General features: G+C 39.3%; 1 protein-coding gene across 1 annotated transcript; it reads right to left on the bottom strand.

Annotated features, from left to right (window-relative positions):
* Positions 1-13571: 13571 nt before the first annotated feature.
* On the bottom strand, positions 13572-14655 carry LOC100658859 (olfactory receptor 5p57-like). Its single transcript, XM_003412031.3, has one exon. The coding sequence runs from the start codon at positions 14508-14510 to the stop codon at positions 13572-13574; it is 939 nt and encodes a 312-aa protein (XP_003412079.1). The 5' UTR covers positions 14511-14655.
* Between the last annotated feature and the right edge of the window lie 1500 nt (positions 14656-16155).

The following is a 16155-nucleotide window of genomic DNA, read 5'->3' as shown; positions in this document are numbered from 1 at the left end:
TTCCTGCCTCATAACTCAAACCCGTCATAAATTGGGGACTACCTGTATAAGGCCTTCCCAATATGCTTCTCCTACCTCACTGTGGTGTCCATAGACTATGGACTTGCTTGCTTTGTCTATTTGAAGCCCAAGAACAATGACTCAGTGCTTGAAGATATGCTGACGGCTGTGACATGCAGTGCTGACACCTGTGCTTAGTGCTATCGTTTACGGTCTAAGAAACAAAGAAATGCAGGAAAGTACTAGGCAATGCAAATAAGTTTATCAGTGGGAGTGTAAAAAAAAGAGCCCTGAACCTTTAAAAAAATGTACATAGTTTTGATAAATATAAGTGAGAAAATGGAGTACTTCCAATAAAAATCATCACATTGTGAAAAAGCATTTAAAGTATCATCTAATTTCCTGGTATGTTTCAAAACATGTTTGGGGGCATAGTTATTTATGTGGTATCAACTGACTTTGGGGAAGGAAGAAAATTATACTAAGGATAAAACAGACAGAGATGGGGGGGAAGAGAAATACAGAAGGAAGGGAGAGAGGGAAAAGGAAAAGAAAGAAAAAATATTACTAGTTTACTTAATCAAAAAAGAGGGATAAAGCACAGATATAAGAAAAAAATTAAAAGAATTTTAAGTTAATACTTTGCTTGAGTTTCTGGAAAAAAGTAAACTGACAAAATTGACCCCAAAAGAAATAAACATTTTTAACACAAAAATTTCCATGGGAAAAAAATTGAGAAATACATGAGTGCTATGCTCCTCATTCCCCCATCAAGCATTAAACCAAATTGTTTCAAATTAGTTTGATCAAATCCTCAAGAAACAAATAATTCAAATGCTATTTAAAGTGAGTTGTAGCATAGATAAACATGGTTTCTAATTTATGAAGCCAACTTAGATGGAAAATGCTGTATCTTACAACAATCTGATTATGACCATGGTAGTCAGTTTCTGAAGTAGATTGTAGGAGAAATTAGGCAATATAACCTTTAGGATCAGGTTGTCACATTTTCTAATGGCAGATTCATATGATAAGTAATAACTATGCCATTGCAGGACTGGGAAGATAAAACAGACTGAGTGCAAAATGGCACATGTTATCAATAAAAGAAGAAGTATCTAGGTGGCCATAAAGTACTTTGGGGAGAATAGTATATGCCTTAGTTATCTAGAGCTGCTGAAACAGAATTACTGCAAGTGGATGGCTTTAACAAACAGAAGTTAATTCCCTTACAGTCTGGGAGGCTACAAGTCCAAATTCAGAGTGCTATCTCTAAGGGAAGGCTTTCTCTCTTTGTGGGCTCTGGAGGAAGGTCTTCGTCATCAATCTTCCCTTGGTCCAGGAGCTTCTTCACACAGGAACCTCAAGTCCAAAGGACACACTCTGCTCCCGAAACTGCTTTCTTGGTGGTAGAGGTCCGCCTATCTCTCTGCTCACTTCTCTCTTTTATATCTCAAAAAAAGATTGGCTTAAATTGTAAGTCAATCTTATAAATTGAGTTTACATAACTGCCACTAATCACATCTCATCAACATCATAGACATAGGATTTATAACACATATGAAAATCATATCGGATGACAAAATGGTGGACAATCATACAATATTGGGAATCATAACCTAGCCAAATTGACAGTTATTTTGGGGGGACACAATTCAATCCATGCTAGCATAATAATATTGGCCTCAAAGAGGGAAATGTTTTGTCATGAAGATGGCAAATAATTTAGAAATATTATAACGATCTAGGAGAATATTCTGTACATAGACCAAGAGGCAGTCCTTTGATCAGAACAAGGGAATACGATGTGGTTTAAAATCAGGAAACGTGTGTGTCAGAGTTGTATGTTTTCACCATACTTATTCAATCTTTATGCTAGACTATATGAAGAAGAATGTGGCATCAAGACTGGAGGAAGACTCATTAACAATCTGTGATATACAGATGACACAACTTTGCTTGCTGAAAATGGAGAGGACTTGAAGCACCTACTGATGAAGATCAAAGACTACAGCCTTCGATATGGATTACACCTCAGCAAAAGAAAACAAAAATCCTCAAAACTGGACCAATAAGCAACATTATGACAAATGGAGGAAACATTGAAGTTGTCAAGGATTTCTTTTTACTTGGACCCACAATCAATGCCCATGGAAGCAGCAGTCAGGAAATCACATGACAAACAACGATGAATCTGGGAAACACCTCACAACATGAATGAGTCTGGAGGGCACTATGCTGAGTGAAATAAGTCAGTCACAAATGGACAAATATTGTATGAGACCACTATTATAAATACTCAAGAAAAGTCTCACACACAGAAAGAAACAATCTGTGATGGTTATGAGGGAGGGGAGTTTTGGGAAGGGGAAAACACCACCCAGACAATAGATGAGTGGTAACACTGGTGAAGGGTAAGATAGTACACAATGCTGGGGAGGTCAGCACAACTTGACCAAGAAAAATTCATAGAATCTTCCCCTTCTTGACCTTGGATTCCCCATTTCTATTCATCCAGCTTTCCTGTCCCCTCCTGCCTCTTGTCCTTGACCCTGGTTGACCTACATGCCTTATTGCTTGTTTTATAGGCCTGTCTAATCTTTGTCTGAAGGGTGAACCTCAGGAGTGACTTCAGTACTGAGTTGAAAGAGTGTCCAAGGGCCATATTCTGGGGGTTTCACCAGTCTCTGTCAGACCAGTAAGTCTGGTCTTTTTTTTTTTGAGTTTGAATTTTGCCTCTATTGTGATCCCTGTCAGAGCAGATCATGGTGTTAGCCGGGTACCATCTAGTTGTGCTAGACTTAGTCTGGTGGAGGCTGTGGTAGTTGTGGTCCATCAGCCCTTTGGACTAATCTTTCCCTTGTGTCTTTGGTTTTCTTCATTCCCCCTTGCCTCCTTTTAGATGAAGCTGAGTAAATATTCTTAACAGGCGCCTTCAAAAATTCCTTACCCAAGCCAGAAATTCTGTCTCTCGCCCTTTGACAAAAAGACTGAATTTTCTTTTTTTTAGCAAAATCAGGAGTTTCTAGGTCAGACTGCAGTTTGATTCAAATGGAGTTTTAATTCAGGCCTGAAGTCGCCCATTTTTGGTTGAGCTAGCATCTCAGTATTTGGGCAGCATCTCAGTTTCACAATTCACACACACACAACTAATCTCCGTGGTTTCCATTAGGACTCATTCTTTGTATTGTACAGTTCTATGAGTTTTCACAAATGCATAATTCCATGTACCCACTATTACACTACAGAATAGTTTCACTGCCTTAAAAATCCCTTATATTCCATTTATTCATCCACTCCACTCGTTCCACTCTCTACCATCATAGACCCTGGCAACCACTGATCTTTTTACTGTCTCTATATTTGTACCTTTTTCAGAATGTCATATAGTTGGAATTATACAATATGCGTCCCTCTAAGGCTCTCTTCTTTCACTTAGCAATATGCATTTAATGTTCCTCTGTGCTTTACAAGACTCAATAACTCCTTTTTATCACAGAATAGTATTCCGTTATATGGATGTATCACAGTTGTTTATCCGTTCACCAATTTGAAGGGAATCTTGGTTACTTTCTGTTTTTGGTAGTAATGAATAGAGCTTGCATAAACTTTTGTTTGCAGGCTCTAGTGTGAACACAAGCTTTCAACTCATTTGGACAAATGCCTAGGAGTGCGATGGCTGGATCCTATAATAAGGCTATGTCTAGCTTTGTAAGAAATTGTGAAACCGTCTTCCAGTGGCTCTAACGCTTTGCATTCCCACCAGCAATGAATGAGAGTTCTATTGCTAACACAGTCTCACCAGCATTTGATGGTGTCAGTGTTTTGGTTTTTAGCCATCCTAACAGGTGTGTGGAAGTTCCTGGGTGGTGCAGATTGTTAATGTGCTTGGTATTAACCAAAAGGTTGGTGGCTCGAGTCCACTCAGAGGCACCTCAGATGAAAGGCCTGGTGATCTGCTTCCGAAAATCAGCCACTGAAAACCCTAGGGAGCATAGTTCTATTCTGAAATCACTTGGTTTACCATGAGTCAGAATCAACTTGCTGGCAACTGGTTTTTTAAGAGGTATGTAGCAGTACCTTCTGGTTGTTTCAATTTGCAGTTTCCTAAATTTTTTTTAAGCACCTTTTCATACGCTTCTTTGACAGTTGTCTGTCTTCTTTTTTAATGTATCTGTTCAGGTATTCCGTACATTTTTTATTTGGATTGTTTGTTTCTTGTTGAGTTTTAAGAGTTCTATGTATATTTTAGAAGCAAGTTATTCATCATGTATGTGTTTTGCAAATATGTTCTCCAAGTATATGACTTTTTTTTCATTCTCTTAACAGTGCCTTTCATAAAACATAAGATTTTTTTTTTTAATTTTTGTTGTGCTTTAACTGAAAGTTTACAAATCAAGTCAGTCTCTCACACAAAAACTTACATACGCCTTGCTACATACTCCCAATTCCTCTCCCCCTAATGAGACAGCCCCCTCCCTCCCTCCACTCTCTTTTCCTGTTCACTTCGCCAGCTTCTAACCCCTCTACCCTCTCATCTCCCCTCTAGGCAGGAGATGCCAACATAGTCTCAAGTGTCCACCTGATCCAAGAAGCTCACTCCTCACCAGCATCCCTCTCCAACCCATCGTCCAGTCCAATCCCTGTCTGAAGAGTTGGCTTCGGGAATGGTTCCTCTCCTGGGCCAACAGAAGGTCTGAGGGCCATGACCACCAGGGTCCTTCCAGTCTCAGTCAGACCATTAAGTCTGGTCTTTTTATGAGAATTTGGGGTCTCCATCCCACTGCTATGCTGCTCCTTCAGAGGTTCTCTGTTGTGTTCCCTGTCAGGGCAGTCATCAGTTGTAGCCGGGCACCATCTAGTTCTTCTGGTCTCAGGGTGATGTAGTCTCTGGTTTATGTGGTCCTTTCTGTCTCCTGGGCTCGTAATTACCTTATGTCCTTGGTGTTCTCCATTCTCCTTAGATCCAGGTGGGTTAAGACCAATTGATGCATCTTAGGTGGCTGCTTGCTAGCATTTAAGACCCCAGACACCACTCTCCAGAGTGGGATGCAGAATGTTTTCTTAATATATTTTATTACCCCAATTGACTAAGATGTTCCCTGAAACCGTGGTCCCTAAACCCCTGCCCCTGCTACGCTGGCCTTCCAAGCATTCAGTTTATTCAGGAAACTTCTTGCTTTTGGATTAGTCCAGTTGTGCTGACCTTGCCTGTATTGGATGTTGTCTTTTCCATCACCTAAATGAGTTCTTATCTACTATTTAATTAGTGAATACCCCTCTACCACCCTCCTCCCTCCCCCTTCTCATAACCATCAAAGAATATTTTCTTCCTGTTTAAACTATTTCTTGAGGTCTTATAATAGTGCTCTTATACAATATTTGTCCTTTTGCAACTGACTAATTTCACTCAACGTAATGCCTTCCAGATTACTCCATGTTATGAGATGTTTCATAGATTCATCACTGTTCCTTATCTATGCTCAGTATTCCATTGTGTGAATATACCATAATTTATTTATCCATGCATCCATTGATGGGCACCTTGGTTGCTTCCATCTTTTTGCTACTGTAAACAGTGCTGCAGTGAAAATGGGTGTGCATGAATCTGTTCGTGTGAAGGCTCTTATTTCTCTAGCATATATTCCAACAAGTGGGATTACTGGATCATATGATAGTTCTATTTCTAGCTTTTTAAGGAAGCACCAAATCGATTTCCAAAGTGGTTGGACCATTTGACATTCCCACCAGCAGTGTATAAGTTTTTCAATCTCTCCACAGCCTCTCCAACATTTATTATTTTGTTTTTTGAATTAATACCAGCCTTGTTGGAGTGAGACGAAGTCTCATTGTAGTTTTGATTTGCATTTCTCTAATGGCTAATGATCGTGCACATTTCCTCATGTATCTGTTAGCTACCTGAATGTCTTCTTTAGTGAATTGTCTCTTCATATCTTTTGCCCATTTTTTAATTGGGTTATTTGTCTTTTTATAGCTGAGTTTTTGCAGTATCATGTAGGTTTCAGAGATCAGGTGCTGATCGGAAATGTCATAGCTAAAACTTTTTCAGTCTGTAGGTAATCTTTTGGTGAAGCCTTTGGGTGAGCAAAGATGTTTGATTTTAGGAGCTCCCAGTTATCTAGTTTTTCTTCTGCATTGTTAGTAGTGTTTTGTATACTGCGTATGCCGTGTATTAGGGCTCCTAACATTATCCTTACTTTTTCTTCCATGATCTTTATCATTTTAGATTTTGTATTTAGGTCTTTGATCCATTTTGAGTTAGTTTTTGTGCATGGTGTGAGGCATGGGTCTTGTTTCATTTTTTTGCAGATGGATATCCAGTTATGCCAGCACCATTTGTTAAAAAGACTGTCTTTTCCCCATTTAACTGTTTGGGGCCTTTGTCAAATATCAACTGCTCATATGTGGATGGATTTATGTCTGGATTCTCAATTCTGTTCCATTGGTCTATGCATCTGTTGCTGTACCAGTACCAGGCTGTTTTGACTACTGCGGTGGTATAATAGGTTCTAAAATTAGGTAGAGTAAGGCCTCCCACTTTGTTCTTTTTTTTCAGTAATGCTTTACTTAACTGGGGCCTCTTTCACTTTCGTATGAAGTTGGTGATTTGTTTCTCCATCTCATTAAAAAATGTCGTTGGAATTTGGATCGGAATTGCATTATAGCTATAGATCACTTTTGGTAGAATAGACATTTTTACAATGTTAAGTCTTCCTATCCATGAGCAAGGTATATTTTTCCACTTATGTAGGTCTCTTTTGGTTTCTTGCAGAAGTGTACTGTAGTTTTCTTTGTATAAGTCTTTTACGTCTCCAGTAAGACTTATTCCTAAGTATTTCATCTTTTTGGGGGCTACTGTAAATGGTATTGATTTGGTGATTTCCTCTTTGATGTTCTCTTTGTATCGCCACATCTTCCTCTCCATATGGAATATCTATGACTGCATTTCTTAGTCCCTCTTTATTGTTTGAATGTTGACTTCTTTTAAATAATAACATCGCTGTTTCCCTGTTCTGAGCAGTTTTTTTATCTTGTTTTATTTTTGTGATTTCCCTGTCTGGGTTGACTTCTGATTGCTCTGCCCAGAGTTCTAGTCTTGGGTTGATACCTGATTTAATTGATTTTCTAACCAAAGAACTCCCTTTATATTTCTCGTAGTTTTGGTTTGGTTTTTACGAATTCCCTAAAGTTCTGTTTATCTGGAAATGTCCTAACTTCACCTTCATATTTGAGAGTTTTGCTGGATATAAGATTCTTGGCCGGCAATTTTTTCCTTCAATTTTTTATATAAGTCATCCCATTGCGTGATTGCCTTCTTCTTGCCTGCATGGTTTCTGGCAAGTAGTCCAAGCTTATTTTATTGACTCTCCTTTGTAGGTGGCTTTTCATTTATCCCTAGCTGCTCTTAAAATTCTCTCTTTATCTTTGGTTTTGGCGGATTTAATTATAATATGTCTTGGTGACTTTCTTTTAACATCTACCTTATGTGGAGTTCAATGAACATCTTGGATAGGTATCTTCTCATCTGTCATGATGTCAGGGAGGTTTTCTGCCAACAAATCTTCAAGAATTCTCTCTGTGTTTTGTCTTATCTACCCTTTTTCTGCTACTCCAATCATTCACAGGTTATTTCTCTTGATATAGTCCCACATGGTTCTTAACGTTTCTTCATTTTTTTTAATTCTTTATCTGATTTTTCTTCAAAAAATTAGTGCCAAGTACATTATCTTCAAGTTCAGAAAATCTGCCTTCCACATGCTCAATTCTGCTCCCCTGACTTTCTATTGAGTTGCCTACTTCTGTAATTTTATTGTTAATCTTCTGAATTTCTGGTTGCTGTCTGTCTGTGGATTTTTCCAGCTTATTCAGTTTTTCATTATGTTCCTGAATAATCTTTTTAATTTCTTCAGTTGCTTTATCTGTGTGTTCCTTGGCTTGTTCTGCATATTGCCTCACTTCCTTCCTGATGTCTTGAAGTGTTCTTTATATTAATCTTCTGTATTCTGCCTCTGGTGATTCCAGGAAGGCACTTTCATCTAGAAGATCCCTGGATTCTTTGTTTTGAGAGCTTGTTGAGGTGATCATGGTCTGTTTCTTTATATGACTTGATATTGACTGTTGTCTCCAAGCCACCTATAAGTTATTGTATTAGTTTATGTTTGCTTACTGTGTCGTAGCTTCTTACTTTGTTTTGTTTTGATAGTCCCAGTGGGTTGCTTGAGTAAACTAGCTTGATTATTTTTGCCTGTGAAGCTCTGAAGTCCTGTCCCCAGCTGGCTAGAGCTGTTATCAGGTATATCAGTCTAGAAGTCCATTCAGTTTTCTTATGTAAATTCAGCTCAGGTGTCCAGGTACCTGATCATCAAGTGTATGGTACAGGCTCTGTCCTACAGTCTTAGCGCAGTAGGGTTGATTGGTGTAGTTACCAGTATCTGGTTGCAGGAGGGGATCACACTCTGAACAAGGCAGAGGGCTGAGAATCATCCCTCACATGTCTCTGAGGAAAGTGTGTCCCTGTTCCCTAGGGCATATAGGTGGGTGGGTTCTGCAGATGGACCATGGGTACCCAATGCTTTTGGTTGTAATGATCAGAGGGTACCGGTTACCCCTGGACCTCTGTCATGGGTGGCTGGGTGACCTGAGTGAAGCCACCAGTCCTTAGGCCCCTGATGTGGGTAGGTGTGGACCCTGTTTAATAGGCAAAGCAATGTCAAACATCAAACACCCACCTCTCCACCACACAGCTGAAACAGTTGGAGTCTGCCAACAAGGGCCTATCCGTGCAGAGAGGAAAGGTACTCAAAGTCTATGGACCATTTATGCCTGGACAGGAGCCGCTTCTGTACTGAACCCCCCCAGTTAGTAGAGCTAGCAAATTTTCTTTTCCTCTATTGCAAATTTATTCCTAGTCCAAGGCAGGGAGGATGGCTCTAGGTGCTCAACAGGGCCTATCTCAGGCCCAGGGAAGTCTGCCGCTGAAGCCGGCTTGGGAGCGGGAAGGGGGTGTGGTAAAATATATGCAAGTATTTGGCTTTTGCCGAGAGCACCATTATTCTCTGGTTCTGGAGGTGTGAGTAGGCTGTGTGGCTGGCTGCTTCTCCCTAGGGAAACTGAGGCCGAATGCTAGTACCAGCCCACCACCACCACTCCGGGAATGGTGCCTGCGTGCTCCCCGTGATTCAGGTCCAGTAACTCCTCTCCACTTCTGAATTGTCTCTTCCTCCCCTGGCTCTCAGTTTATTTTCTAAGCTTGCCTTTGATGTTCAGGCCTCGTAGCTTGTCATAAACACACTCATTTCACTTGTTTTTCCAGGTCTTTGTTGTAAACAGGGCTCTCTGGAAGCATCTGTCTATTCTGCCATCTTGGCTCCACCTCCAAGAAATTAATTTTTCTGGAGTCCAACCTACCAATTTTTTCTGTTGTCAGTTGTGCTTTGTTTTATATCTGAAAACTCATTGCCAACGGTTGGTCACCTAGATTTTCTCCTACATTATCTTCAAAAAGTTTTATAGTTTACCATTTTACTTTTAGGTCTAGAATCATTTTGAGAAAAATGTAGGTCAATATCCGGGTTTTTTTTTTTTTTTTTTTTTTGCATGTGGATGTCCAGTTCTAGCAGCATTTTCTGAAAAGACTATACTATCTCCATCCAATTGCCTTTGCTTCTTTGTCAATGATCAGTTTGACTGTATTTGTAGAGGTCTATATCAGGACTCCCTATTGTGTTCCATTGATCTATTTGTCTATTCTTTTGCCAGTACCACACTATCTTAGTTATTGTAGCTTTATAGTAAATTTTGAAGGCAGGTGGTGTCAGTTCTCCAACCTTGTCTTCTTCAGCTGGCTATCTTGAGTCTTTTGTCTTTCCATAAACTTTAGAATCAGGTTGTCAATACCAACAAAATAACTTCCTGGGATTTTGACATTTTAACTATACTGTGTCTTCCTATCCATGGACATGGAATATCTATCCATTTATTTAGACCTTCTTTGATTTCTTTCATTAGGGTTTTGCAGTGTTTCTCATGTAAATTTTATACATGTTTCATTAAGGATCCCTGGTGGCACAGTGATTAAGCACCTGGCTGCTACCTGGAAGATTGGCAGTTCGAACCCACAAGCAGCCTTGTGGGAAAAAAGACCTGGCAATCTGCTCCTATAAAGATTACAGCCTAGGAAACCCTATGAGTCAGTTCTACTCTGTCATATAAAGACATTATGAGTCAGATTCAACTAAACAGCACTCAACAACAACAATAACATATTTTGTTATGTTTATATCTGAATCATTTTTTGTTGTTGCTGTAGTAAATAGTGTTGTGTTTTTAAATTTAATCTTCAATTTTTCATTGCTGGTATAGAGGAAAACAGTTGACTTTTTGTATATTAACCTTGTACCTGCTACTTTGCTATTATAATCACTTATTAGTTTTTTTTTGGGGGGGGGTTGTTTTGTTTTGTTTTGCCAGTTCTTTGGGATTTTCTACGTAGATAATCATGTAGAAATAAAATAGTTTTATTTCTTTCTTCCTAATCCGTATGCCTTTTATTTCCTCTTCCTGTCTTAATTCATTAGCTAGGGCTTCCAACACAATGCTGAATAACATTGGTAATAGGAGACAGCATTGCCTTGATTCTGATCATAGGAGGAAAGCATCTAGTTCTCACCATTGAGTATAATGTTAGCTGTAGGCTTTATGCAGGTGTTTTTTTAATCAAGTTGAGGAACTTTTCCTCTATTCTTGATCTGCTGAGAATTTGTGTCATTAATGAGTGTTGGATTTTATCTACCTCAAAACTCTGAGCATGTCTCATGGTCCCTAGCTGCCACAAATGGTTTGTACTCACCTAAATATAAAGGAACCCTGGTGGTGCAGTGGTTAAGGTCTTGGCCCTTAACCAAAAGGTCAGCAGTTCAAATGCACCAGCCACTGCTTGGAAACCCTATGGGGCAGTTCTACTCTGTCCTATAGGGTTGCTATGAATCAGAAATGACTCGACAGCACCTAATAACAACCACAATGTAAAGGTTGGTGTTTTCACAGAAAAAAAGGCTTGATATTTTGTTTCTGTAAAGATTACAGCCAAGAAAACTCTATGGAAAAGTTCTACACTGTAACACTTGAGGTTGCCATGAGTTGGAATCAACTCAACAGCAGAGTTTTTTTGTTTTCTTGTTTTTAAGGTGGGGGGAGGGTGGTAGCTTGGGAAAGCAATTCAAGCAGTGTGCTAAATAATGAGGAAGAAATACGAGTCAGTCCTTTAATATACTCAGCTTACTACTTGTTGTCACCCTGAAATATAGAACATGCAGCTAGCTACCTCAGGAGTCACCTCAGATAGGTATGTTTTGGGTGACTGGAGGACAAAGGCTCTGTCTTAGTTATCTAGTGTTGCTATAACAGAAACACTACAAGTGGGTGGCGTTAATGATACAAAATTTATTTTCTCATAGTTTAGGAGGCTGGAAGTCTGAATCCAGGGTACAAACTCTAGAGGAAGGCTTTCTCTCTCTGTTGGCTCTGGTGTGTTTATGTGATTGGCATGTATTTTGCACCATCTCTGCTGGCTTGTTTAATCTGCTCTTTTATGTCTCAAAAGAGATGGACTTGAGACACACCATACCCCAATACTGTTTCATTAACATAACAGAGAAAACCTGTTCTCAAGTGAGGTTATAACCATAGGTATGTTGTTGTTATTTTGTGCCATCCAGTCAATTCCGCCTTATAGTAACATATAGGACAGGGTAGAACTGTCCCATAGAGTATCCAAGGAGTGGCTGGTGGATTCAAACTGCTAACCTTTTACTTAGCAGCCTGAGCTGTTAATCACTTCACCACCAGGGCTCCAACTCCAGGTATAGGTGTTAGGATTTAAAACACATATTTAGGAGGGATACAATTCAATCCATAACAGGCTCCAAATTGCATATTAAAGATGATCATGTTGAGATTGACTTCCAGGGCAGTTTAAGACATGTGGAAAGAATCCTCCTCTGTATGATTTTAGATAATCTTTAAGAAAAATAACTTGAGTCTTAAAATTCTTCTTTCCTGCTATTTCCGAACTCTAGTGGAAATACAAAATCATCATATGCACTCAAATAAGGAAGTCAGTTAATTTCCCTGAATGCTGGACAAGCTTCCAGGAGGCAAGGGCAACCTCCTCCTTTTCCTTGATACAGGTAAAGGATTCCAGAGGACATCATGATATTCCCATGTCATTTGAGTGTGAACTGCCTGGTCCTATAGCGGTCTCTGGTGTATCAGTCGGGGTTAATGCAAGAAATAGAAACGAATCCTAGTTATTTTGGGTAGAAAATCATTTAACCCAGAGAATTTGATACTTAAAACTAATCTGAAGGGTGTGGAGAAGTTGAATTCAGGGAACTATAATAAAACTTTGGTCTTAAGATCCTATCACAGTAGCTGCAATTGAGGATAGGAAATGAGCGATGCTACTTCTTCCACTACTTAAAGAAATTGGTCTTAATGTTGAAGCCAGTAGAATCATTGTTGATGATTAAGTAAAAGTTGTACAATCTAACTTGTATTAAGAGTAATCTGGTGTTAGCATTTTTATTAAGAAAAAAAATCAGGTTCCTAAAAAATTATCTCTTTTTTATTAAAATATATATTAACATAGGAAAAATGACTAGAAGAGTAAACACAAAGGAGTTTGTAATAATACAAAAAAAAAAAAAAATTAAGTTCTAAAAATACGAATTAGCCTAGTTCAGGGAGAGCATTTTTAGGGTTGTTGCCAACAGTTCCAATGAGATTATGGGTAAGAAATCTGAGCTTTTTCAGTAACTGAGGCAATAGGAATACATTTTCTAAGACTGAAAACTAAGAAGAAAGCATACTGACATCATTTAATTACTCACCCCACATTGAGCTGGATCATCCCTATTAGCCCACACCAGGCTATCCTTCAGGGGCTTCCTACGGTATTTTGTGGAATAGATTTCTAAAAATGAAGAGCTGGTAGCCAGGGGGTGTTCAGATATCTTCTGAGTTGGCTGAACCAGGTTCACCTGCAGAGGTACTGCAGAAGAGGACCTCTTGGTCAGGCTTGGAACACAGGCTACCAGAAGCTTTTTCACCATGAGCATCACTGAGTTCAAACTTTAGAGTGTCTGTAGACCATGAAGACCATATTTTTTATAAAAGCATATGGTGGGTAGCACACTACTATTCATTTCCCTTTCAAAGAGTTTCAGATGTGTCCACAGATGTTAATTCCAAAGACTTCATTTAAAGTGCACAGAACTTATTTGAAAATATTTGTACTTACAGATGCAGGTAATGGTGAGTGGAGCAAGTATAATGTAAATATGTCTTACTGAATATTCCTTTTTCTTTGATGAATCCATGTTTTTTACACTAAAATGTTCTTGAAAATGACACAATGAAATCTGTGAGTCTAGAATACTATGAATACATGAACTGAAATTTATTTAGTACATACTCTTTTCATCTGTAGGAGAGGTCCTCACTATACATGATTTATTATTAAGATCAGATTTTGTTCAACTCAGATTTGTTCAGGACCACCAGTGTGTTCTAGCCATCAGTTTCCTCATGGCCTCTTTAACCTCCTTATTCCTCAGACTATAAATAAGAGGGTTCAACATGGAAGTCACCACTGTATAGAACACAGACACCACCTTGTTCTGGTCAGTAGAGCTACTGGGCTGGGGCATCACATAAATGAATGCAATGGTCCCAAAGAACAGAGTAACAGCAGTGAGGTGGGAGGTGCAGGTGGAGAAGGCCTTGTGGCGGCCCTCAATGGAGTGCATCTTCAGGATGGTGATGAGGATGTAGACGTAGGAGACGGCTATGACAAACACTGTGACCACAATGATGGAGCCAGAAGAGATAGCTGGAATTATGTCAGAAGTAAAATCATGAGAACAAGAAAGCTTCAAAAGTGGTGAATAGTCACAGAAAAAGTGGTTGACTTTATTTGGCCCACAGAAGGACAGGCTTAGTAAACAGCCCGTAAATATCCAACCATTCACACACCCACCTAGGTAGGATGTCCCCAGTAAGAAAATACAGATTCTGGGGGACATGTGGGTGGAGTAGAGCAGGGGTGAACAGATGGCTACATAGCGATCATAGGCCATGGCAGCCAGCAGGAAGCACTCAGTTGTCCCAAACGTGACCACAGAACAGAGTTGAGCTACACAGCCAGCAACAGGGAGGGAAATTTCCTCCCTTAAGAAGCCCATGAGCATGACAGGAGTGACTGATGAGGAGTACCCAATGTCTACAGAGGCCAAATGGCAGAGAAAAAAGTACATTGGGTTATGAAGCTGAGGGCTGCCTCTGATTAACATGATTATGCTGATGTTGCCCATTACAGTGACAACATAGACCCCTAAAAACACAATAAATAAAATGATACAAACTGTAGGATCCTCTGTCAATCCCAAAATAATGAACTCTGTCACAGTTGTGTAGTTTCCAGTTGCCATCTACAGCGGTTAGGAATGATGCCCACTGAAAGCAAAACAAGTGAAGATTAGAATGGAAATAATTTTATAATTTGGATACTTCTTTTTACTATAGATATATAATAAAAATCACAACATAGACAATTATGTTTAAATTTTTGATTTCATAAAATGCTTTAACACACAGTCTCTCATGTGAGTTGAGAACACATATGTTCATTAATGTAAGGCCAAAAATACTCCGAAAAACTTTTTTTCTATTTAACATAACATACTCTACTCAACTTATATTTGCATTATGCGGTTAGCTCAGGTCTTCCAGGGGGAATGCTCTCTCTCTTGAACATATCCCAGAGATGCCCATTAGATGATATGAGGAACCTAGTAACTGAATCTTCTTAGGCCAAGTACATGATTAAAGAGAGACAAAAACACTAGAATAGGTCAACGTCCATGAAAAGAGCTGCTGTTCAAAAAGATGTCTGAGACATCATTTCTCATATAAAAGAGAATGTACAGTCATTATGAATCTTTATTTCAAGCAGAAGTCAAAGGTGGAGCTGCATGTTAATCCAGAAGACAAAGAAGAGGTCAGTAACTCAGGTCTAGGTATCCACATGAGGTCGCACAAGGAATGCACAGCCAAGATTCAAGAAGTTTGGCCAGTGGCAGAATATAGGCTAAGACACTCAAATCACAACAAGTCAACAGAGGAAGATGGAGATTTGGAATTGGAGTGGGAATCATCTCAGGATCAAGATTTCTGATGCATGATAGAGAGTGAGGTCAGTTTAAGCGGAAGCCAGATTTGTTGGTCAGGTTACTCCTGGAAGTCTTGGGATGCTCCGCAGTTTGCTTTAATTAAGTTTATCTATAAATAAGACTCCTAAAAGGACAATTTTTCAATTCCTATAAAGAAGTGGGTACAAGGTAATGGCAAGTCTGTGAGTCAGGTGAAGAAGAGCCTTTTTCAGTGCCCAGAACCCTGGGAATTGATGTGCCTCTGTTTTCAGTTGAACAGTTTTGGGTATTTGGTAACTGAGGAATTGGGGTTAGCTTTTTTTTTTAGTTTAGGATTGTCTTTCTGTAGAGCATGAGAAAGGCATTCAAGGGTGGTTGTATAGGGTAGCTAGAAGTCAGAATTGACTCAATGGCAAGGGTTTCTTTTCTTTTTTATGGTACAAGGAACCCTGGTGGTACAGTAGGTAACAGCTTAGCTGCTAACCAAAATGTCAGCAGTTCAAATCCACCACCCACTCCTTGGAAACCATATGGGACAATTCTACTCTATCCTATACAGTCACTATGAGTCAGAATTGACTGGATGGCAATGGGTTTAGTGTTTTGTGTGTGTGTGTGTTTTGGTATGTGGTAGTAAGTAAAATAACTAGTCATGAAATTTAAGCTAGGCAAAGGTGAGATTTGCTGTAATTAGTCTACTAGAGGAGATGAGCTGAAAAGACAGGAGCTAGCAGTGATTACAATTTGGGATGCTTAAAATTGAGGGTCATGGATTGAATTGTGTCCCCCAAAAAATGTCTGTCAACTTGGCTAGGCCATGATTCCCAGTATTGTGTGATTTCCACCATTTTGTCACCTGATGTGATTTTCCTATGTGTTGTAAGTCCTATCTCTATGATGTTAATGAGGTGGGATTAATGGCAGT

This window comes from Loxodonta africana, chromosome 7 (genome assembly GCF_030014295.1).
Source record: "Loxodonta africana isolate mLoxAfr1 chromosome 7, mLoxAfr1.hap2, whole genome shotgun sequence".
In the NCBI taxonomy this organism is placed as follows: domain Eukaryota; kingdom Metazoa; phylum Chordata; class Mammalia; order Proboscidea; family Elephantidae; genus Loxodonta; species Loxodonta africana.
This window is presented reverse-complemented; position numbering and strand designations above follow the sequence as displayed.